General features: G+C 39.3%; 1 protein-coding gene across 1 annotated transcript in view; it reads left to right on the forward strand.

Annotated features, from left to right (window-relative positions):
- The window catches only part of man1a1 (mannosidase, alpha, class 1A, member 1), a 157,690-nt gene that overhangs the window by 95,332 nt on the left and 35,807 nt on the right, over positions 1-26,551 (forward strand). Inside the window, exon 5 of the mRNA XM_063496142.1 lies at positions 18,736-18,830. Within this exon, the coding sequence (XP_063352212.1) occupies positions 18,736-18,830 (95 nt within the window). The remainder of the gene's footprint in view (positions 1-18,735; positions 18,831-26,551) is intronic.

The raw sequence follows: 26,551 nt of genomic DNA on the forward strand, positions 1-26,551 counted from the left end.
ACGAGCATGGTGATATTCTGTGTTTTTCTTAGCCGAAACCAGCAAAGACCTGGCTAATAAAATATTGATTGTCTGCCGCCTTATTCCTCTGTGTCAAAGAGTTTCGTTGTTGTTTAAAAACTATATAAAAGATGGACGTCACCATAGGGCTGTCAGCCAGCTGTTTCTGATCGCCTATTTTTAAAGCCTCTACTTTGGTTCATTGGCTCTTCCAATGTTGGTTTTCTGTAACCAGACGTGATCATATTTATAAAGGACAGCAGACTTATTAGCTAATATGAGCAAGTTTGGTTTAAAAATGAGTCACATACATACAGATACCTGCTAATTTGCTGTAAGTAACACACAAAATTGCCGCATGGCTTAGAGATGGCCTCAGTTGGCCATTAGAGGAACTACAGCTTTTGTATTTCCCCAGTCAGCTTCACTTTCAGCTCAGTTGACACATGATCAGTGATGGGAATAACGGCGTTACAAGTAACGGCGTTACTAATGGCGTTACTTTTTTCAGTAACGAGTAATCTAACTAATTACTGTTTTTCAACAAACACTACCTTAAAGCATTGAGACTGGACTGACTAATCAACACAAGCGCAAACACACTGACCTACACCACCAAACTATCGTACACACCAACCTGTAAATGTTCTTTTGCACAATATTATTACTGGATTTTTTTTTTTTTTTTTTTTTTGCACTAACTTCTTTCTTCCTAATTTTTTTGCTGCTTCACTAAGGAATTATGTTGTAATTTATGTTAGGTCAGTCTGTCTTGTCTCTGCTAGCCAGCTAACTAGGCCTCTTAGTTAGCTAGTTTAGTGTTTTCTGTTAATTTATGTTGTAAATTTATGTTGCATGTAGCACCTTGGTCCTGGAGGAACGTTGTTTCGTTTCACTGTGAACTAACTGTATATGGTTGAAGTGACAATAAAGCTAACTTGAACTTGAACTTGAACTTGAAACAGACGGTTGAAGCTGTGTTCAGCTTACCGCACCTTATATCAGTTGCACGGAAGTAGCTGTAAGTAATCTGGGCGCTACAGCTTTAAGCAGCTGCGCGCGCTCCCGTGGACGGCAATCACTTTCTGCCCGACAATCACTTTTTGGCACAACACCTGTAGCTAAGGGGCAAAACAATCGCATGAGTGCTGCTGTTTGACTGAGGAAGAATAAAGTATTCGTGGTAAGCCACTCACACGACCACTTAAAGATGACAAAGCAACAAGGTGATATATACCAGTTTTTAAATTGTGTTGATAGGCCACGTAAAACCAGAGTCATGATAAACAATATACGCAGCGTTTTTTCCTCAATAGTTTCGTCACGTTTACTGTCTAAGGACAGCGCTAGCAAGCACTCTCTGCTTATGACCAAAAATACCCCAAACAAACAAACAAAAAAAACCTGACCTTTCATGTTGGTGGAAAAATGCACCGTGTCGACCAATCAAAAATGATATGGCAACAGGACATTTGGTTGTTTAGGAAGAGGGGGAAGTTTTAGGAGTGATGGTGAAAGAGAGAGCGGAAAAAAGAGAGAGAGCGAGTTTTGAGATGTGAGAGATTTGTGACGTTTAGCGTGTTTGGAGTGTGTAGTTAATGTGTCGACTTGTGTAAATAGTGTGTAGTGTTGTGGATAGTTTTGTGTTGTGGCGACTGAGGCGACTGATGTCTCCAGTTAGAAAACAGGAGTGATACACCTGCTGCTGTCAGACCTGCAGGTATCAGGCTGTGATGTTCTCCTTTATAGTGGACAGAAATTATTTTTTTGGAGTGGCACAAATAATTTGTGTGGCATCTTATTGAATGCAGAACAGCTGATTGTTATGTAAATAGTTTGAAATGGTTATTTAAAAAAGGGTGTAAAAGGTAAATGGCTGCAAATAACTTTGTTGTTTGCAAAACTTGTGCATATGATTTTAACATTGACAATTTATATTTGCATTTAAAGTTATGAAATATAATTCATTAAACATGTTTTTGGTTGTTACAGTAAAAAATATAACTTTTTCTACTCGGACTTATGTTTTTTTGTCTGATTTTAGATCATTTGTGTTAATACAGTATGTCAAAATGAAAACATAACTGTAAATTCAGACACGTGAGGTTGTGCTGAAAAGAATGAGACCAAACAAGGCAAAGTCAATAGTTTTTAAAGGTGAAATGTAGAGGGGAAATTAAAAGTAGTTAAAAATGGCCAGTTATACCCTGGACCCCAGCGGGTTAAACATTTTTTTTAAAGTAAAGCAATAGTTACTTTTCAAGTAATTAATTACTTTTAGAATCTTGTAACTCAGTTACTAACTCAGTTACTTTTTTGAAGAAGTAACTAGTAACTATAATTAATTACTTTTTCAAAGTAACTTGCCCAACACTGCACATGATAATAATTTGCTACTGGAAATGACAATTAACAGAAAAACATAAATTAACCAGAGATAATATTCAATATATTCAAAGAAGGATATTGGGTAATATTAGGTACGTAGTGTAAGCCATTGTCACACAGTCAAGAAATAGCTTGTTGAAGTTGTTGAGCAGAATTAATAAAGATGGTTTAAAGCTATATGTAGAAAGTTGGACTACTTTCATGAAATCTACAGTTCATGTTGCTCCAGGCACAAAGCTCTTGAGGTCAGCTTTGAGTCAAACACGACTGTGTCCATATTGTCTCATCTTTGCAGCGAGGGGGGGGGGGAAGCCCAAATTTCAGTGGGCGAAAGTGCGCCGTGCCCCGCGGCTCTGTGCTCAATATTAATGCCCAGTGCCAGCTGCGTGGCTCTTAACTCTTCACCAGGCAACTTGCTGCTCTGTGGGACTTACAGTCCAATTACATCAGCTATCTCCCAGGCTTTGTTAGCAGGCCTCTGTGCGTGTATGTGTAAATCTGTACATCTGTGCATGTGCAGCAGCTGAAGTCCCCTCTGATGCCTTTTTGATGTTATACCGGTGCTTTTAAGGGCTAATACACCATGCCTGTCTTTCTATCATGTCTAACCTGGCTTTGAAAAAAAGTTAGTGCGCGTATGTGTCTCGGTATGTGTGTGCCGTCTCACTGTGGAGATCTGAAGACTTTTTTTCCTCTTGCAGACAGCACTTTGACAGGTAGCTTTGTTTAACACTTGTGCTACACAATGCCTAAAAGATCTTTGTTCTCTGCTCAGCCTGTCTGTCTGCCTTCCTCTCCTCCTAACAGCTTCTCTATTTTTTTTTATTTTTCACAACAGCAACAACGCTTCTTTGTTATTTTAACCAAATTTACCTGATTGATTGCCCCTCTGTCAGCTTGTTTCACTGTTAAGGATGCGTTTATTAATATAAAAATTGCCTCCGCACTTACTTTGGATGCTAACAAGCTGTGCCGACTTGACGTTAAAGCCACCCTAATCAATATTTCTAAATTCGTGGTGTTTCCAAGGACTGTTTGTATTGGATAACAGACATGCATCCCTCTTAGCTCCAGAAAGAATTTAAACATCTTTCCACTAATTGTTTTGTTTTTGTATAACGGCAGCTTTGGCTTCATTCTCAGCACTCTTATCAATAAAACTCTGATAAAGCCGCAGTAAACTAGCTGTATGGGGTGCGCCAATAACAACTCAAAACATCCAAAAAGACCACAAGCTGAGATTAGTGTTAACAAATTTAGAGTGATTGTACTGCCTGTCTTTAATGTTCCGATCTTTCTTTGTAGTCTTTCACTGTCCTCTGATCGCTGAGCTCGTTATTTATTTATTTTTTAAATGACAGATAATAATGTTTTTGGCTGCTTATTCATCCAGTGGGAAGTCTATCCCTGGTGAATGCACTCCAATTCCAGCTAATTTAAGTAGAAAACACACATTCAGAACATTATATTCTAAAAAAGCTTGCCCGCAAGAGTAAAGCATTAAGCCCCAGAGCTCTAATAAAATGTCCCAACTTGGCTGAAAAATGTTTCCCTTGTCACAGGTTTGTTGGTGTATAAAAGATTTAAGTAGCCACTGTGACTCCACCCACTGGTTAGTGATGTCCCATTATGAAACCAGGAGCTGAGCGTTTTCGCTGCCTGAAACTGGTCGTGATATGTGAAGGACGGATCTGAAACCGATGATATGAAACAAATGACACCGCACACTCATTGGCTAAAGACTTGTGATTGATTGCCACTGAGCATACTCTGGATAATTATCCTTTCTGACTCTAATAATGATCCTTAATTATATTATGAACTTCTTAATGTATTCACACAGATTGGGCCTATAAAGTCATCGGTAAAGTGTTTTCTGAGTTTCAGTCGACTTCTAGACGATCAGAAGATTTTTGCCAGCTGAGAAGTTGTCCCCCCTGCTGGCTATTAGAAACAATACAGGTTTAAGGCTTTGCGTTTCAGGTGCTTTCACGCTGTCTGTGGTTAAGCTGCTGTAAGGTTCCTGCTGACATTACATCACTCATAACTTACTGGATTAATCCTCTTTCCAACACAACAAAAGTTGCACACTGTCAGTGCTATAGCTCAAGTTAGAGTCATATAATAATCTAAAACTAACATTTGGATGTTTGACTTATTGGTGCTCACTGCATACTGAATGTCCAGATCACAGCCTGCCTCCCGTTTTATTGTCATTATCCATTAGCCTCATTAAATGCTTTGTTTTTCAAGTTAGCACCTTTTAAAAAAATGTGTTCGGGTTGTTTTTTTGTTTTGTTTTTTACCTCATTGTTAATGCATTTAACCACAGTGTGCCCCCTCTCTTTTTTTGTGTTAGCCAACAAAACTGACAAGGACGCACCTTGTTTCGTACCTTGTTTCCCATTCACTCCATTAAACATTATTTCCACTGATGGTTTTTATTGAAGATGTTATGTTTAGGCTGTTGTTGTTACATTTGATTAAGATGTTGGTGCATCAAAGTTAAAAAAAAAAGAAGTTTTGTGGTTGTGTCAAAATGACAGTTATCAAAGGCGGAGACAGAATCCTGTTGGCCGGATTTAAAGTAAATTCCTCGGAGCTGTTGTGTCTTTAAAAAAAGCCTGGAGTAAGACATTGATTTTGATGTTTGTTGTCTGTGTCTAAATTTACCAGTCGTCTAAACACAAACTGTTCTCTGTAGACTTTCAGTCTGTCACTTGCAAGAAAACCCTATAAGCTTGCTATGTTTTGTTTTGGTTTAGGGTGTTTTTTTGGCAGGCAAAAAGACACCAAGAACTGAGTGGTTTCACAAGAGAATTAAACTTTTTAAACTTTTTTGGGGGTGTTGTTTCAAAATATGGAAATATCTTTTCTTTTTTTAAATCAATCAAACCATCCACTAGGGCAGGTCTTTTTGCTTGAAAGCCTAATTTTTCTTATCACAGACCTTTAACAAGAAGGTCTCGCCACAGACGTTTGCATTGACTGACATTTGCCAGAGACTCTGTGACATTTAGTCCCGCGTGTGATCCATTTTAATACTTTCGATTTATTATACCTTTTGAAAATCAGGTCTGTAGCTTATTTGTCACCACGCTGAACAAACCAGGTCATCTGTTCTCTTGTGGTTCGCAGCACTTTACAAGCTCCCTTTTCTCATATTAGAGGCGCCCAGATGCCCACGAGGTTGGGTTACCATGTGGGTGTAAATCCCATCAGTGGTCAGGCCTTTTGTGCATGACGTTGCTCCTGCTCTGCCCCTGTATTTTATTCCCTATTTAGCCAAATATCACCCCCAGAAATGATCTTAAATAAATATGTGTGGCAAATATCGCACAACAGAATGTGGAAGACCAATTTCAGGTGTTTGAGCTGTGAAATGAGTTAGTTTTGCTTTTCCTGGGGTGAGTCAGCCTGTTTATGATTTTTGGCCTTGGGGAAGTGTGCGTGTGAATATTTGACATTTTCTATCACATGCAATCCTTCCAGTCTTTCAGCTCAGTCCTGTTCTCTGACAATACAGACTTTCCACAGCGACATTTAAATGATACCTCACTACATTGAACGCTTATTCACTCTGACTTGTTTTATGTTTGAGAATATTTCCATTTGAATTATTTATCATTGTTTGAATAAACTCGTTTGAGTTCGTATGCTTCCTGGTTGTTCTGAAAGTGGCTGCTGAGGCTGGTGAATGGACCTTAATCACAGGTTTGTTGATTTCCTGTTTTTGAGATGGCAAAAAAGATGGGAGATGTTTCGTGAAGCTGGGAGAGTCGGGTTTTTTAAAAAATTCTGATTAAGATGATAATCAGCATTTTTCCTGACTCAAACTAGGCCCTAGAGAGGGTGGGTGACTACAACTTTGATAATTAAAAATTCTATTTATGAAAATCCTGGTCAATCTTACTATCGTAGACTACAAAAACATCTTTCACTGGCCGTGCAAACCACAACATGATGAAGCCGCCATGTTTTAATATGCAAATTTCCAACACAGCCCTCTTCCCCTGCTGCTGGGCTCAGAACTGTTTTCTGTTTGTCAGCAGTTGAATGTTGTTGTTTTTTTTCCCCCTTCGACAGGTAAAATCAAATGTGAGCAGGGAAGCAAAAATCCAATCACAAGTAGCCACTTGTGCATTTAAAATCAGAATATCAGGTGTGAACTGCAGTGTGTCTCAGCTGGATCCAGACGCGAGGTGGATATGAGATCTCCCGTCTGAACTGATTCCCATCCTCCCACCAGACTAGACACTTCATTACTCTCCCTGAGTGATATAAAACTCTTCTGACAAAAAACAGGCAGTGTCCTCGGATTTTTTTCTAACATTTCAAAATGAATTGATTAGTTTTAGACATCTATCCTTAAAAAAAAATACTATAGTGATACAGGAAATCGATACAAAAGGCTTTTTGCATGACAAAAGTAAACGCTCATTGCAGCAGAGCATTAACCTAAAATTGCTGCTTGATGCTCACATTGCAGTTTTTATCCCTCCAGCCCATCCGATTGTGCACTCCTCCCCTGTAACTTTCCTACAGAGACGGCAATTTTCTATGTAAATTCGCTTTCTCCCGATCGTCTTCATTTCCATACCAGCGCCGTCAAAAGAGCTGACTGTCAAAAGTGTGCCGAGTCAGCACCGACTGTGCCACGAGAGAGCAGAGGAAATAATAACGTCAGTCGATCCTCTTTGCACCTGTGCACACACATGTGTGTATGTGCGTGTGTGTTTTAGTTTTTAATACACAAGGCGAGGATTGCTAATTTTGAGATGGAAGATAAAGCCAAAGCTTTTAGCCGTCTTAGAAAGAGATTCTGCTTCTCCTATCAAGTGTCAGACTCGAGAAAGGCTTCCAGCTGTGAAGCCAGAGGTGATCCAGAAGTTCTCTGTCATCTTTGTTTGACTGACATGAGCTCAGCATTTCCTTGGTTTTTTCTTTTTTCTTTTTTTATTACCTTAATACCTGTTAACAGAGTGTATTTGAAACTTTTGTTTTATTTCTATGAATTACACTAGATTCGCTAATAGATGAGTAATGTTTGAAATAACAGCAGAAGAAAAAAAAATAGGTTTGCATAAACAAAAACTGCGCGCCCTTTAAAAGTTCTCATGAATGGCATCGCTGTTACGGCTGCCAACCAGAGACGTGACATTATGATCCTGATTTGTTCAATTTAGTAAAAATTAAAAGCAGTGGTGGAGAACATGACAGCGGAGGCCCTTCTTGCAGGGTGGATACAATGAGTGGAGCATTGTGCTAACTTTGTGCTAGCTTATGTGCACCGCATTCATAAACCATGGAAAACGGACGCGTGAGAAACACAAAAAGGCCACATTCATTATATGTTCTATCATAGTACGCTTTTAGAATAAACTCAAGAAGCATGTAGTGGCTTTAATTATACTGAACATAGCGAGATGAAAGAAGATGGGAGCCTTTAAAGGAGCTCCAGCACGGAAGGCTAATTACTAAGTGAAGACCAGTCTGCTCTCAGCTGCTATACAGTACCTCCAGGCTTGACGTCTGGCCCGAGTTGTATTGAATTAGGGCCAATAGATTAGCCGACAGTGAGCGGCATCTGTTTTGCTTTTGTTTTTTATAACTCAGAGCTGCATTCGACTCTGTCAGCGCACTTGGTGGATTTAGCCAGTCATTAGTACAGAGTACGGTCAATAAAACATCCATACATTATTCTGCTGGATTCAAAACTGCACACAGTAGATGACAATCTGAAAGGAGTGGTTTGAAAACAACAAGATCTCAAGTTTCATTGGTCAAAAGTTCTGTTTTGTGTCTACTACTGATTTGTATTTAATGTACATATTTAGGTCAGTCTAATAAAGTGTCCAAATTTTAGATTTTTGATTGATCCATTTTAAATGAGCTTGGGCCCAAAGAAGATGGTAGTTTTAAATTGTTGTAAATGCAGCGGTGAGCTTCTGGCAGTGGTTCTTAGAAGTGTTCCTGAGCCCGTGCTGTGATTTCCGTAAGTCATCGTGTCTTTTTAAGTGCAATTTACTGCCTTGCAATCAGTGTATGCTTACTGTTGTCACCATCGCGAACGGTGGCGGGTGCCAAAAGTGACGTCACAACTGCTGGCGCGGGGCCTGCTTTGATGTTGTTTAGGCTTGCCATGCATTTCTCGTTTTCTCTTTTTAACTTGGCCTAGACACAAGTTTAAACTTGGAGACAGTTTTACTCTGTCTTCACCACCATTTCAATTATATATCACAGCAGGAGCACAAAGGTTCCTCGAAAACCTTGAGGAAAAAACCCTCAGCGATTGCTTTGTTTCCTTTTTTAACTTCTATTCTTTTTTTTTCTTCTGAGTTGTGACACATAATATTCATTAAAAGACTGCAACAAATCGAACACAACTTTGTTTCAATTTTCATGCTAAAGCAAACAATGCAGGGGCCATCAGTATTCGGTCCCAATGGAGCACGGTTTCTCTTTTAGCCTTGTCCCTTTCTCTTGATCCTGTAAATTTTTAATTATATTATGTCTCATAAATAATGTCCCAAAATTCTTGCAATCTTTGGTTGAGAAATGTTTTCCTTAAACGACTGAACAGTTTTCTCCTGCAGTCTTCTTTTCTTCTTTCTTCTGAATACATACATACATACGTCAGTGTTACAACCTCATTAATTATGAGAAATTTGACCATTTTTTTTTTTCATTCTTTTTGCCCTTACCCTACATAAGCAATGTGTAAGGGCTCCAAAAAGACCTTTCAGACCTTTGCAACGCTTGACTCTCTCATCTTTTCACTTTTTCCAGTTAAATGCAGGCTTTAAATACTTGTAGATTATTGCATTCAGACTATTTTGGAAACGGGGTTGTTGTTCCTTCATATTACACTATTTATTCTCACAATAACAGTGAAATGTTCACTGTCAATGGGTGACATTTGGGACACAGACCACAAAGGACAACTTGCATACATTGTAGCTCATGTCAACAATCTCTCTGTCAACATTTTTCATTCTCCGTCACCTTTTACGCTAACAGCCGACCCTCTAAATGAGAGGTTTGTATACCCTTTTGTGTGTTATCATGGCTGACAGGTGGCCCCTGCCGAAACAGCACAATAACTCCGGAGTTGCTCTCTCTCTATTTTCTCCATCCAGTCTCATTAGCATTCAAACTGCTTCACCTGCAGGGCTCTTTAGTAGTTGAGGGTGAGTCAGAGTTTAATTATTTTGGACAGTAAAAGGATTTTTTTTTTTTCGAGGTGTAGTCTGGACAGATCCACCTTTTAACACCACAGTGACCCCGGGGGGGGGGGGGGGGAAGACATGCTGTAAGAGCGAATGCATTCATGGGGTCAGGAAGGTGCCAGCATATACCAGTGAACTGTAATGCTGAAGTTCCGTTTTCTCAGTATTTCCATATCATTTAGATAGTCATGGAGGAGAGTTCCCTGTAAAAACCATCAGTTACCTTGGTTAATATTCCACCCTGAGGCATCCTGCCAGGAAATGTTTTTATACCTTGCAGGTATTTGCATTTTCCACCTTGGTGAATGCCAGCGTTGCTTCCTCCTGTTGTAATTCAAGGTTATGAGTTCAGACTCTGCTCTGACCCACACAGATGACTCAGTAAGTTATAGTCCGGGCTTTTTGCTGAACTTTGTACAGTTTTACTTTTATTTGCATATCAGACAACATGTAAATCAATACTGGCATTTTTTTTCTGTTCTTAGTTCCGCTCCTTCCCATTTGCTTTCCTTAAATGATTACGATTCCATCTCTCCCATCTCAAATCTGTGTTTGTTTTTCTTCCCTCATTCATCCTACGTTTTCCTTCCCCGAAGCAAGTTATTAAACCCAGAGTGAGCGAGCGAGTGAGACGGACACAGACAGAGAGAGAGAGTGAGGAGGACAAGAGCAACCATTCACACAACAGCAGGCTTCTTAACTACTGAAAGCTGTCACCTCCTCAGAGTGGTTTGTGTGCAAGCCTCTCCAATACAGCTGTCAGGGCAGCAGTCTCCAAACGGGCTTCCTTCAGCTGACACTCAGTCGTACACTCGCTTATGTTTTCCATATTCAGTCTGCACTCATCGCTGAATGGATTAATTAATTCATGAAGTGAAAAAACATAACACTTCTGTGTCCTTTTAACGCTGCGCTAGACGTGCAGCCCCACATACAGGGTAGGGAATGCTGTGTGGTACAGGAAGAATTAAAAATTGGGTGTTTAATTGTCAGTTTGGAAAGAGAAAATCTTTATATTTCAGAGGCAAAATTGAAGAGATATACAGGGAGGTGAGGGTGGACTGTTTAAAACCAGCGGCCTCGCAGAAAGCTAAAGGTCCCGGCACAGTGGTGGGTTGGGCAGTTGATATGGAGTCTGCTTGTAGTGATGTGAAACCATGTGTTTAATAACAGTAAAAACCCATGTTTTGCCAGGTACAGATCACATGTTAACGCCACATGTTGACCGAGTTCTATGGACATCCCACATCATCACCATTTAAACCATTCGTTTAAAGTCGGACTGGACGGTGTACAAAGAAGTTTGTAAAGGTGGTTTCTTATAGCTCCATTCTGATGCTATTAACTCGTATTCATGACACGGGGTGCGATGCAGTGCTGGAAATTGATCTTGCCACTTAAAACTGTGGTCAAACTGTGTTGGCCTGCTGCATTGAGTTTGTTTTAACTGACTACAGACAAAGACAGACTGTATGGCACAAAGAAACAACAATAGAAAAGAACCACATCAAACCCCTCACAGCTTTGGGAACCTGTGTTTTAAGCTACTTAATAATCAGTGACAGATGGCTGAATAAAAACAAAAAACAGTCTTTAAATTAATCATGAACTAGTCATGTGTCTGTAAATACATCTGGGTGAGCATGCTTTTCAGTTTTGTTTATTGCCAAGATAACAGAGCAGATACAGGGCAGGAAATGAAAGAAAAAGAATGAGATAAAATGTGAGTGTTATATATGCATGAGTAGAAATTTGAATTGAAGATGGGAAAGGGGGAGAAAAGGGGGGAGACAAAGGAATAAATCAATTTTCATCAGGTGTTTAGCAATGATGGGCACTGTCAGTGAAATGAGGAAGAAAGACGGAGGTGGTGAAGAAGGACAGAGGGGAGGAGAAGAGCGTAGCGTGTCAGGATCTGGGAGGGAGGGAGGTGTCGGCTCGCGTCGTCCCCACAGACGCCGCTGTAATCTGGGCCACGTGTCCCAGAATGCCTGCTGGTCACCCAGAGGCTTGGCTGGGTGATTCATCTTAGTTAGGGAGCTGTCCAAGCGACTCTCCGCGGACTGCAACACATAATCGTACACGCAAAACACACACACTGCAAACATATGTGGTTAGAGAAGAGGCGGAGGTTTGATTGGCTGAACACCCATACTTAAAAATTTAAGGTCCTTGGTTCCACCTTCCACTATCATGTCCTCACTCTAAACATAACCGGAATCTTATAAATGACTTTAAGTCTGACCAAAAACGTAATAAATCTAATTTATCTCATTCATATGAGTGCGCACACCTGTCAGCTATACTCACAACAGGAAAACACACTAACACTATGTTAGTTATTCTCTACTCGGAGATTACTGAACCAGGTGAAGCTTAAGGTTGTCGGGAGGACCATTATCTTCTCCACACAGTTAAGGCAGCTTTTACACAAGCATGGCTGATATCTGCTCAAATTCTGGATGTTCCATCATCTACCATCTTTTGTAACAACCTTAGGCAAAATTTACTCTTCACTCCCTCATTTTTGAAACGCTACAGCAACATACGGTGTAAGAGCTTAGCTTAAAACTTCATTCTTGAGCTCAACTTTATCCCATACAGAGCTGCAAAAAAATAAATAACTAAAGATTTGTTTAATTATTGATAAAGAAGCTATTTTTTCTTCATTAAATTATTAATTATTTGGCCTAAAGAAATGCCAGAAATACTATAAATATTAAGTTTTCCAAGGATAAAGTTTGTTACCATAGGGAAATAAACGTGAAATAACTTGAGAGCAAATCAAAAACTAATATATATATTTTATATTTTATATATATATTTATATTTTTTCTTTCTTTGATGTTCCAATTGCTTAACTGTTTAAATGTAAGTAATCATCTTCAACAATCTTCAACACAACACACTGATGTTTTGGACATGCTGTCACAGCCATTGATTCTTCACTTATGGTTGATACCTTTAGGTAATCTTGGAAAGACTTTTAAACGCATGAATTTACAATAAGTACTTTTGCCATCTTTCACTTTAATTGGTTTAAATAATTTGGATATGCTGAACATTTGCTTGCAGCCAGCCTAATTAGTAGTTCTCATTTATTGTTGCTGTACTTGAGTCCTTTTTATTTATGTTGCTTAGCAGTTCGGTTGGGAAACTCCAAATTAATTGAGGCTGTTGTCTGTAATGTTAACAGGCTATTTTTAATAATGTTTTGTATTTCACTGCAGGACTCACTGACGTCATCTTTCTCGTTTTTGTTTCTTTAGCGTTCCTGAGATCTAAATCTTGATCGTTCCAGAGAGCAAAACACACATATCAGTGTTAATGCCTGTGCTGTGTTTTACACCTCATTGACAGGTGGCCTCCTCATTTGTTGACAGTGGTGATAGCCAGTCTTTACCCAGTGGAAATAAATCAGTCTTCTTTGTGTAAAAGCTGTATTGATGGGCCTGATGCTCTCACATTCCCTGCCTCATTTAGTTAAACCTGATTCAGTGGCTGATGTTCAGTGAATGTCTCAGCATGCGTTTAAGTATAGGAGAATGTCACGATTTCAACCACTAGCTTTTCACACTGAGCTCAAGAAATCAATGTTTAACCATCGTTTCTACTCCCTTGTATTCACTCTGACGAGATCTTTGAATAACACACTCTGAACTCATTTGTAGACTAAAGACCAAAGCCCAACACATCTAAGGGGAGGAAAGTAGAGTAAATTTTCCTTCTTTCTACCTCCTTTGTTAATGGTTTAATTGCATGAAAACCATGGGAGTGTGTCACATTCAGAATAGAGGTTTCTGACACAGCTTCACCTACTTCCAAGGTTCATGGAGAAGAACAAGGCTCTAAAGAGGCTCTAAAGCTCCAGCAACACTCGCAGTATAAAGAGCAGCTTTATTACTTGACCAGCGTGTTTTGGGATTGGTTGTTGATGACCCTGATGAAGGCCACAGGCTGAAACATGTGGTCAAATATATTACACTTTATATTGCAAGTGTTGATGGAGCATTGACCTCTTTAAACCCCATTCAGAGATGAAGCCTAGCAGACAGCTAGCAGGTATAAGCTGCCTGTCAGTTGAAGTAGCAACTCACTTAATGCACACTTTAAACCTTAATACAAATTAAACAGATGAGTTATTAAAAAATTGGACCTTTTAACATTATGTTTAATGGAGATTGACTCGCTTTTCGAGCAGGCCTCGAGTGGCCATGACAGGAGCCATTTTCAAATGTGGAAATAATACCGCTTTTTGAAAACCTATCGTAATGACTGACTGTTTATTAAATATAAAGATGAATACTCTTTTTTTTTAACTGTTTGATATAGTGATACAGCATAATATTCTGTATTTAACACAGCTATGTGCTTGTTCAGATGACCAGGTTGTCTCGCCGTAAAGGGCACACAGAAAAATCCTGGTACTTGAGCTGTTTGGTGTGCAAATTGATCTATTTTCAAATCTCTAAAGCAGATGCATCATGAGTTGTCGGATGCTGATATCTGTTTCATCCATTTGCTAGGGTTAACATATGCAAACAAACACACTGGTGTGTTTTCCTGAAGCCTTTGCTGTCAGAAGCATCGAGGTGTGAAATGTGATTATCAACATTAGCTTTTACTACTGACATCAGCCACAGGTTTCGTGTGTGCTTTTCGCTTTCTGTAGTACTTATTAAAGCTTGTTGGCAGCTTGCTTGATGGCCTTGGACGCGGAGTGTGTTTAATTCATTCTTGGGCGCATCCCTGGGAGTGTTTTTATTCTTCCCCTCAGTGTGCTTCTAGCATTATTAAAGGCATTAATCACTGCGATCTGATGCCTTGTTACGACACGACTCTGCTCCCACTGCGCAGCCAGCTAAACACACACACACATTTCGGTGTCCACAGTGCCATCAAACATCTTGGCTTGAAAGTACTGCATTGTGAAAGTCTCCTTGGAATACAGAAGGAACCCGTATGAGCGGATATATCAATGTTTTCATCTGTTAAATTATTTTTTGCTCATGCCATGAATCCTGCACAAGAATCCGTAATCTTTAAGGGAATTTTTTAACAGAGAAAACATCGACTTTCAGATCTGGCTGCTTTGCTGTTTCTCAAATTCTTGTTAATATCCCTATCAGCAAGGTGCATGTTCTTGAAATCATTTTTAAGTCCCCCACCATCCAAACTCCATCCATCCACTTTCTTAACTGATTTTCTGATCCGTGAGAGGAAGTCACAGGAGCAAAAAAAAATTTTAATTATCCATATTTTTTTCTTCCAGTAGAGGGAGATATTTTAGATATTTCATTTCAAGCCAGCATGAAATAATTTCGGGAAAGTGTTTAAACAGATATTAACACATTTACACTTAAATACACATTAGCCACCTAGCTTAATGGTTTCTATCCATTAAGTAACCTGGAACGAATGTACTCTGTATGCCAACTTTGTGGCTTTAAGTATTTTATCTCCCCCTGCTGGTAATGCAGCCTCTGCATGCGTTTCCATTTCATGTTTTGTAGATTACACGTTACATCTATTACACGTTTTGTCATGATATTGCGTTGGTAACTGTAGATTTTCACATTGATACGCCTCAAGAGGTTCTTGAAGTGTTAAAAAGTCAGTTTTCCTCAACTCGTACAAGCATTTTGTCCTCGGTATTTTTACCGAGCTACTACTCTGCATTTCCTTCACTTTAGGAATGTACAACACTGGTGATTTGAAACTAACCCATTATCTTGGCAAAAACAAGATTCGACACTCGAGACTCAAAGTCTACTGAATACATTTCTTACTTTTACAGGAGGTGATGTCATTTAGCATGCACTGTTAGGTAATAACTCAGATTTAGGTGTGCGCGTGTAATAAAGAGTAAACATGTTTGTTCAGCCTGGTAAGAAATATCTCCTGGCTTTTTTCATCACTAATAATTGGTCTTTTTATGAGTCTCTGTTACTTTATATTAAAAAAATCTATTAACTTTTGTGTTTTTTCTGGTAATGTATAAATAAAAATTATTAATTTAATCTTCACTTAGCAAAACATGTTAAATTTCTTTTAGCTCTGGCTAAAGACTCAGTTCGTTCAATTTAGTCAAATTAAAAATATATGAAATATAAAGAAATATGTGTCAATATTTGGTAGACCTCATAAAGTCTGATCTATTGGAAATACTCAGGTGTAGCCTATCATCAGTCTCTGTCTGCATGTCAGGCGGACAAAAATGTAATAGGAGAAACATGGCTCATCTTGACGGTGTCAAACACATCGACATGTTGCTCCGTCTCACACGCGGATATCTGACATTTATTCCCAGAATGCCAGCAGTTAATTTTGGCCACATTTCTGTTACCTCTCTCGCTAGTTTAACTCGCAGTAACCTTTCCTACCCCTGAATTTTGAGGAGAAAGTCATAGAGTTGCCACATTGTTTTGACGAGTGGCCTCTTGAGCTTTTCTTCTTCGCAAATCTTTTTCTCCCTCCTGCCCCCGTCTCTCAGACCCCGCTGAGTGGCTGATCCCTCGAGTACAGAGCTGCCAGCTCATGACACAGTGTGATACTGCACTGTCTCTGACTTAATGTGTGTGTAAAAAGGCACATTTCCACATATAGTAGAATAATGCATGAATAATAACAACAGAGCTCATTAGCAGTAGTTGGATAGTTAGTCAGTCCTTTATTCGTGCTGATTAAATAGCAATTTGGGGTGATCATCATCATCAGCCAATTATTTCACAGCGTCAGTCACAAAATATTGGAGGAAAGCTGGCAAATTCATCTCCTTCAGATATTTGTGGCTAACTGTACACTGCTGGTAACATCTGGTTTCAAAAACATCAAGATGGAGACAGCAACTCCATCTTAATACTGTAAAAATGAAAATCTGCATGTGCTATTAAATTACAATAAGCTTGAATTGGCTTTGAATGGCAAAACTTTACATATATTTTCTACCTCGTTGCAAGACTGCGAGCTACATAGCAGCCTCTGGTTGATAGAATAGCGCTATGCAGTTCAGTCACACATTTCAACAAGAAACATCTCTGGTGTTGTTTTTTTCTCCCCTTATGAACTAAGGCAGCTCCCAGAAGTGGGAATAAGTCTCACATGTGCAAGTCACAAACAAGTCTGAGGTCTTAACCTTCAAATCCCAAGTTACTGTGGGGAAACCAAGCAAGTCAAGTCCTATGAAATTCTGATGATCTACCCCAGATTTCACATTTTCTGTCTTGCACTGGTCATGAATTTTCAAAAGATATATATATATTTTTTAGCAATAACCCTTTGAAGCTTTCTGATTTTTAACATTTTGTTCAATAAAAACTCTCCTAAAAGCACAAAAACAAGAGGATTCAGAGGTGCCTTTCATGAGAGGTGTGGCAGGATCTGATTGACTTGAATCTGTGGGACAGGTGCCACCTAATTCTACACCTAGAGTCAAGTTAAAAAGAAAAAAAGTCCAAATCCATGTGGGCTGCATTAACAGACATGAAGCCATTCTCACTCGTGTCAGTGGGCAGCAGCACCAGTTTGAGTCAAGCCGCTGAAACCCTGGCAGCAGTGTCAAACTGTCCACTACGTCTTAGGCCAAATCCCATTTCATCTTTACTGCTTTAGTACACTCACACCAGGAGCCAAATATGGAAGTACACTTCACTTTTACAGCCAACAAAATCAGACACCTTGGAGACAACCAAAGCCCTCGGCTAGAACTGCTACAAAGCTGTCTAGTCAGATTTGCTAACACAAAAGATTAGACGGGGAATTTAAATGCACTTGATAAGAGATCACCACTCAAGGAGAAAATTTGCTGTTGTGTTGCAGCAGAAAACACCTGAACTGTGCTTAAAAAAAAAAAAAAAAAAAAAAAAAAAAGTGGAACCAAGAACGTGATTAGCACAAGTTTTATACAGGTTAAAAAAAAAATCAAGTCTGACGTCACGCTTTTAGGCTGTTACACAGTACTGCAAACAACCAAGGAGTGGTAGACATCCAGGAAAAACACCAGATATTACCATATTAATCTAAGAAGAATGAGCATTATTCATTCCTGTGGAAATTGAAAGAGTTAAAAGTGCACAAATCCACTTTTATAGGGCATCATTTCCCAGTTTCCTGCAGGTCTGAGCTCCAGGTGTATTTGCTCTTGTTTTCAGGTTGAATATTCATGACACTATTTAAAGCCACACTGGGCCTCTGTGGTGGGTCCAAATGGATCTGAAGGTTACATGCATTGAAAATTCAACTCTAGCAGTCCGTAACTGTGTAAATTGATGTTAGTACACTTAAATACACACCACAGGCTTGTGTTTACCAGCACAGGCTGTGATGTCTCGCCCTGAAAGATACCGAAGGGATGAGAGGAGATCAAAGATCCGCGAGTCTGGCTTTCTCTGGATGGAAAGCTGACTCACTGCTGTTTTTTGGGCGTTTTTTTTTTTTTGTTTTGTTTTTTTAAGATGTGTTTTGCTTTCACGTTTAAGCTAAAGTTTTGTTAACTCTAGTGAGCGGAACATTTTTAAGGCATCAAAATTTGATTCGTTTTTTTCAGGCAGTTTTCTCCTTTTAGCCTCAGAGATTGTGATAGAGTTGCAAATCTTACTTTCTTTGGGCAATCAGTTTGGTGAAAGCAGCAGGAACACATTAAATAGAGGGGAAACGAAACATTGCTGGCTATATAATCGCAAAATGGTGAATTAGACGTAAGCTGGAAAGCCATAAATCAATTTTTTTGTAGCGAGAAACTGTTTTTAAGATATCTATGTTGAGTCAGCGATGTTTTAAACAACTAAATGGGCTAAAGTTTCCTCAGATTACACATGGAAAACATCAGTATAGCTCCAAGCAACAGTAAAGCAGGCAAGGAAAGATACTGGCAAAACATTACAGGGATAAAAGGAAGCAGACAGGAAAGAGGAAAAGCCTGGAATAAAGGGATAAAGAGTGGAAGGATGGGGGAAAGCACTGAGCTACAGGTGTAAGCCTTGGATTTTGAGCAGAGATGGAGATTTGCAAATGTTGAATTATATTTTCTGCTGAAAGTTCAAGAAAATGTAGAGGCATATATCAGCAGCTCGAACCATCTTGTAATGAGTTGCTTGTTTTTGTTCTGTTTCTTTCTCAGGTGTTTCGCAGAAAGGCAGTGGAGTTGGGCGAGAAGCTGCTGCCTGCATTCAAAACGCCCACCGGCATCCCCTGGGCTCTGCTTAACCTCAAGAGGTAAAACAAACAGACAGCAAAAACACTTGCTCTTTGTCTCCCAGCAGTCCACTTTCAGGCAGCAGGTCTGTTTTGATGGCCTGATGCTTTAAGGAGCGGCATGGTCTACCCCTCTCTGTTCCACTCACACACAGTGAGCTGAAATGCTTTAGTCTTACATGACAGGGCAAACTTGTCAGACAGAAACTGTTTGATTTTTTTGCATCCAGGGCTTCATCCTTGAAACTAAACTGCATTGGAAAAGACAAACACAAAGTACCCGAGTACGGAGGTTGGGGTTACTGTCCAAAATCGGCCTTTAGTAATAGGCTGTGAAACACTCTCAAGAGGTTGCCCCTGTTTTCGACTGTTGAAAAGCCTTCACCACTAATATGTTGCAACATGATCCATACTTAGGGATGGGTATCGAAAACCGGTTCTCAACAAGAACCGGTTCCCACTGTTTCAATTCCTTGGAATTGTTTGCCATTTTTGCAAACGATTCTCTTATCGATTCCAGTCGCCCCGAATGACGTCACCACGTTGCGGAGCGTCATTTACCTGGCAGGAAACAAGGCGGCTCAAATGCTAAAAAGTTTGGTTATACTTTACGAGAACGGATGACAACAGGGCAACTTGCAATACTTGCAAAGTAGATATTTCATTTAAGGGAGGAAACACTACGAATATGCAAAAGCATTTGCTCACAAAACACGCGATAACCTTAAATGAATGTCGTGTTTTTAATTCCGCTCCGGACTGCTGTAGCGGTAACGTTTGCACGTCCTCTCCCGTTAATGCGGCAGGTAAATAATCAGCTAACAGTGCATATTATGTTTGCGCGATCTGCCTTATTACAAAACCTGCCATTACTGTGCGCTGCATTTAGGTGACCATGATGAGAGAGACAGACAGAGTCTGGCTGGCTCAGATGCTGGCAGTTTTCGCTGCAGTCTACCGGTAGCGTCTCCTTTCAGGCCACAATATCACCGAGCAGTGACTAAGTTTGTGGTAAAAGGCATTTGCCACACCAGATGCCCCCGATTTTCGGTAAGTGAATGTGTTTAATTGTAGGCAGGGAGATTACTGGATATTCTTGTGTAATTGCTACAGAATAATTTATGTTATACTTTGTTATTGCTACAGAAGAATATTTATTTTATTATTTTACAGTCACAATTTTTTTTCCTCGGGGACCCTGTGACACCCCATTGAAGAGCCGTAGGCTGTGGATCTCTTAAGATCTCACTGTTGGGTTTGTAAGGCCATGTTACTCCTAAATTTCTATCTTGTTCAAAGAGAAGATATAAAACAAAGTTCTAAGCTAATCGACCTTAGTGTTCTCCTTTTTTAAAAAAGAATCGATAAGAGAATCGATAAAGAATCAAATCGTTAAACAGAATCGAAAATGGAATCGGAATCGTGAAAATCTTATCAATACCCATCCCTACCCTCCATACTGTAGTTTAGATGTTTCTTTAGGGGCATTGCAAAGAAAAATATTGCTTTTGCTTTTTTCTAGAAACTATTTGACATCCCTTGTTTTTTCTGAGCAGCATTAATTCATCTTTATTAGTAATAATAAGTACTGAGTCTTCAAGTATACTAGCAAGTCAAATGAGTCTTTCATGTTTGGTTATTTTAAAAAGGATCTTAGAGGTTAAAAATAGTTACATGGCAGTGCTGGTGATGTTTCCTTTCCTCTGGCTGAAACCCTCTTTGTGCTCCACCAAAGCCTCTTCCATGTAAAAATCCCTCATACTGCTATTTTAACATTTTTGCATTTGCAGAAATATAAACTGATTTTAAGAATCTAAAAACAGATTTTTTTTTTCACTCATCTAATTTCCAAGTAACACTCATTACTGGTTTGCTTTAAGAAATTGCTTTAATTTGACTTTAAGAGGTCTTCCTTGTGAGCCAAAACAGACTTTAATCTACTCTAAATCCTTAGTTTCACGCTGCATTTTTGTATCTTTGTCTCTGTATGATGTCATTCAGGCAGGATATTTTATTAATAAGGTCATATATAAATCACAGGTGTCTCACCTGTGGGTTGAACCTGCTGTTCAAACCTTCTTTGTTTAAGGTGAGGAGCTAAAATGCTGCATTTCAGATGATGGATGAACTGAGAGATTAGAGGGTTAAAATAAGTAGGGATTATTTTGGACTCTCAGTCATGCAAAGCTACTCAAGCAGAGTCCAAGAAAAGAAATGTGCTAAGAACACAGTTTTATTTATATATATAAAATAAAATGTGCACAATGCCAAAATTAGAACTATAAAGCAATTAAAATAAATTCCAACCAATAAGCACATAACATTTTGGGGTCTTTAATATGAAAATATGAGTATCTCTGTATAAAAACAATTAGAGGTCTGCAACTATTTTTTGCTACAGTCCTTCTGTCAGTCACACATGATGAGGGGAGCACTATTTTCTTTCTATCAGTCGTTCCCCAAAGAGAGACACGACATCCAGGCTGTTTGTCAGCCCGTTAATTAAAAGGCAGGTTGTCATGACGATAAGCGTGCTGTAACAAATTAATTTTCTCTCTGTCTGTATGGGTGAATGGACTCTGCCCGCCTTGTCCTCTTCCCTGAAGTGAGAAATACCCCAGGGAGAGTGAGTGTGTGTGTGTGTTCATGTCTGTGCACATGTATGTGGCTCTGCACACATACGTGATCCCCAGAGGCCTGAGCAGATTGCTGTTGATGATGACTTTACCTGCATGACTGAGTTATGATAGCTTAGAACCATATAAGCACAACCCCACATTCCTACACACACACGCACACACACACATACTCAAATAACTCTGGAAACAAATTACAATAACAAATATACAGAGCAACAGAGAGCGTAGGCTATTAAACTGCTATTTTTAAGCTAATGTTTTTCTTGTCTATGAAATTGACAGATTAGCATTATAAAGATGTTGGGAAGTTGGTTTCTTTGCAACACTAATGGATTCTTTTTTGAGAAGAACTATTTTAATTAAGTTATTTTTCAAATTATCCAAATTAGCCATAAAATTCGATGGGTTCTTCCTTTCCCTATCCAATTCCTCGCCACCAGATTTCATAAACTTTGTCTTTTAGTTTTTGTATACTTGCTGACAGACACCTTGGTTCTTACCTTAACAGAAGAATGAGCCAAAGGAAGAACTCCTAACAGAGCCAGACTTTGTAAAAGGTGTTAGGTTTCTTTGTATTCCATGATTGTACAAGAGATATAGGGACAGGGCCATGGTACTCAGTGAACCCTGAACAGAAAATCTTTGGGTTACAGCAAATTCTGTAAGCACAGCGATGGTAGTGGACTGAACTCTGCCCCCAAATATCCAACCACCATCTGAACTGAGAAACCTATCAGCCAGTTGTGTTGTTTCACAGACACACAGACACAAGTTGACATTTATCGTGGTTTCGGCTGATAGGTGTATGTCCTTGTTTTTTTGTATTGTAACAAGTCTGACTTGGGCTGACTGCAGTTATTCTCAGATGATGAGGACAACCTGACTGCAACACTTCTCTTTCTAGTAAGGGACTCCACTTGAAGGGACTTGAAGACAGAAACTGACTGCAAGTGGTTCTGGTCGTGGCAACTACTGTTTTCCCTAGTGTGACTATAGTATTTGTTAACTGTAATGTGAATTAGAGTGGTATTTGTTCAACTCCTCCAGTGGGATCAGCTAGAGACACTGATCATTGCAGCCATCTGTGAGGTTGTGAATCCTTAAAATAAACTGAGTACAAGAATGCAAGTTATTCTTTATAATCTTTTTATAAAATATTTCAAGATAATTTCAATATATCTGTTTCCTCCCCTTCCTACTGTTGCAGCTACAGTCAGGTCCATAAATATTGGGACATCGACACAATTCTAACATTTTTGGCTCTATACACCACCACAATGAATTTCAAATGAAACGAACAAGATGTGCTTTAACCGCAGACTGTCAGCTTTTATTTGAGGGTATTTACATCCAAATCAGGTGAACGGTGTAGGAATTACAACAGTTTGCAAATGTGCCTCCCACTTGTTAAGGGACCAAAAGTAATGGGACAGAATAAGAACCATAAACCAAACTTTCACTTTTTAATACTTGGTTGCAAATCCTTTGCAGTCAATTACAGCGTGAAGTCTGGAACACATAGACATCACCAGACGCCGGGTTTCATCCCTGGTGATGCTCTGCCAGACCTCTACTGCAACCGCATTCAGTTCCTGCTTGTTCTGATGTTGGTCTCATCTGCCCATAGGATGTTGTTCCAGAACTGTGAAGGCTTTTTTAGATGTCGTTTGGCAAACTCTAATCTGGCCTTCCTGTTTTTGGGGCTCACCAAAGGTTTACATCTTGTGTATTCACACTGGCTGAGTCTTCTCTTGATTGTTGTCTTTGACACACATACACCTGCCTCCTGGAGAGTGTTCTTGATCTGGCCAACTGTTGTGAAGAGTGTTTTCTTCACCAGGGAAAGGATTCTTCAGTCATCCACAACAGTTGTTTTCCGTGGTCTTTCTAGTCTTTTGGCATTGCTGAGCTCACCGGTGCATTCCTTCTTTTTGAGAATGTTCCAAACAGTTGTTTTGGCCACGCCCCATGTTTTTGCAATCTCTCTGATGGGTTTGTTTTGTTTTTTCAGCCTAATGATGGCTTGCTTCACTGATAGTTACAGCTCTTTGGCTCTCATCTTGACAGTTGACAGCAACAGATTCCAAATGCAAATAGCACACTTGAAATGAACTCTGGACCTTTTATCTGCTCATTGTAATTGGGATAATGAGGGAATAACACACACCTGGCCATGGAACAGCTGAGAAGCCAAGTGTCCCATTACTTTTGGTCCCTTAACAAGTGGGAGGCACATATGCAAATTGTTGTAATTCCTACACCGTTCACCTGATTTGGATGTAAATACCCTCAAATAAAAGCTGACAGTCTGCAGTTAAAGCACATTCGTTCGTTTCATTTGAAATCCATTGTGGTGGTGTATAGAGCCAAAATGTTAGAATTGTGTCGATGTCCCAATATTTATGGACCTGACTGTATGTACCATCTGGGAATCCCTATGCTGCTGTATTGATATATCATAAAAGATCAGCAGAACCATGCCCATGGACATCAGTGGCAAGCGTAATGTAATCCAACAGACAATGGGGTTTATGGTAGCTTTTATTCCCATCCTGAGTTATGTAAAGACCCAGAAGATCTATAAAACTATAAATCTAAACTTCCATTCCCACTGATACATATTAGACAAAACAAGTGTTATCAATATGTCTCTCTGGTGATAAAAACTCGTCTGTGCTTTGAAAATTTTAGTTATTTCATTTCTTTTGTTGTTATAACATCATTAAAACAGTCTATTGAGGAAATTAGACCATGTAGACATTATACAGAGAGAGAGGTAGAGGTCAGTTGCAGAAATCCTAAACTCAGAGTGACGGCTCTGAATGATCTGTGGGATAAACAGCACTCAGTCAAAGTTAGATTATATTTAATTCACTATGTGCAGGTCAGAGAGAAACGAAGCAAGATGAGATCAAAAGATTTTAGAAATGAGAAGTTGAGAAGAAAAATTGAAAGTGCTTTTGAAGTAGGATAGTTTTGAGTTAGAATACTGCCCATGCAACCTTGACCCACTTTGAGGTAAAATAAATCTGTAAAACACGCTTGCAAACGAGGCCCAATTACTGAATCATCTCTCCCTTTATCCCCATCGTCCTCCCTTCTCTATTTTACACTCCATTCCTTTATTCTCCTCCATTTTGTTTCTTTAAAGTTTTTCTCACATCCCAGTCCCTTGTATTTCTGTCCTTGTTCAGGCCATCCATCTTATCTACAGTGACCCAGTATCTCCTTCTGTTTCAGGATGTGTACTCCAAGTCCACTCCACTCCATGGCCTTGTTCTTTGTATTCCCTGTCGGTAGCCTTTCATCGCTCTACCCTGCAGCTATCTGCAGAGCCCAAGAGAGACCATAAGAAATAAGGCCACAGTTTAAAACATCTTATTGCTTCTATACCAAGTGAACCTTGTTTGCTCAATGGCCCTGTGTTAATTTCAGAAAACAAGATAAATGCGATGTCCTCACTTTGGAGAGGTCTTTGCTGTATTTTCTTTGGGAATTACGAGTGTGTTCAGACAAATTAATAAAAGGCTTAAGATAAACCTGCTGAGCTGCATTTAGTTAATTTCTAAAGATAAAATCTTTGGCTTGAACACAGCACGTGTTAACATTTCAAAGAATCAGGGTGTTTTACTGGGTTCTATCGGGAGTATTTTGGAAATGAAATGTTTGAGATAATTTTTATCTTACTAAATCTCAAAAGAAAATCTGAACATCAGGTTGAAATCACTCACTGTCTGGTTGGGTATGTTCAGTACGTGTTAACATGGTAATCATAAAATAGGAACAGATCTGAATACACTGGTGTGTAGCTCTTTATTTGTTTTCTTCTTTCCACTCTTTGTTTGCTTTTGGTTTCTGTCACACCCTCGCTTCACCTTCCCTTTATGCTGGACTTTTTTTCTTCTTTTGCCAGCATGTAGAGTTTCCACAGTTACTCCCCCGTCTACCATTTCAGCTAGGGAACAATACCAGTACCTACTGGGGAAAAAGTGTTATCCTTTTCCCCTGGAGAATTTGTACCTAGTGGCAGACAGAACTGCAAATTGAAAGTAAGCCCTTGAGGGAACCAATTGAAATACCAATGATGCCATGCAGTAGCTCTAACATTAGTTTCATGGCTGTAAGTAAAGTAAAAAAAAACAAAAGCTTTTCTTTTTTCACTTTAACATTTAAAACCTGAAACTAAAATCTGCGTATCTGCTTGTCGTGGATCATTATGGTGTGTATAGACCAAAGTTTAAATACAGAGATGTTGCAAATTCATTACAGAAAAATCTAATTTATGAAAGGTCATAAGAGCTGATCACATGTCTCATCCTTTGAATGACAAGCCACCAGGAACAAAGGACGATGGAAGGTTTTGAAGGCCGTCAGAGAATGTAAAGGAATAATTCATCAACATGAGAAATCTTGTCTTGATGTCCAGCTGATTTATCTTCAAAAGGCACTTGAAGGTGGATCAGCTTGCTTGCAATATCCAATAAATCAACAGTTCCTCATACAGAGTCAAAGGCTGGCCCGGCCTTCCTCTCCGACCCCCCGTGACCTTTAGTTTGTACATAAACCCATTGATTGCTACTAACCGAGTGGAAAATGCTGCTAAGATCCAAATGATTTTTTTTCCCCGGTTGATCTGCTGCAGATTGGGGCGTGTTAGGGCAGGACTGCAGCCAGATGGACAGAGATACAATTGTCCCTGAAATGAGCTTTAAATATTTGAGAAGGTGAAGAGGTGCATCACTGAGAAGGCTGGGGTAGTGCTCCTCTAAACTAGTTTTTGCATTTGACATGGTTATTTCTTTCCTTTTTTGGTGCTTCTGATTTGTTCTGTGTGCTTAATTCAATTTTTTGTAGTTAATGTTATTTTTATATTTAAGACAAAGGGAAAGGGAATACACTAAGCACATAACAGTCTTTAAGAAATAGATTACTCATATTTTCATTTCTTAGAATAGCATGACTCATCGTCTACCTTTGCAGTGTGCCCCTTAATTAACACTGAGTTACTGAATCGAGATATTATAAGGTGGGTAGTGATGAAAGGGTTTTGGAAAAGAATAACTTTATTTGTGCTGCACATGGTTGCAACATGATTTATAGTTT

This window comes from Pelmatolapia mariae, linkage group LG15, assembly GCF_036321145.2.
Source record: "Pelmatolapia mariae isolate MD_Pm_ZW linkage group LG15, Pm_UMD_F_2, whole genome shotgun sequence".
Taxonomy (NCBI): domain Eukaryota; kingdom Metazoa; phylum Chordata; class Actinopteri; order Cichliformes; family Cichlidae; genus Pelmatolapia; species Pelmatolapia mariae.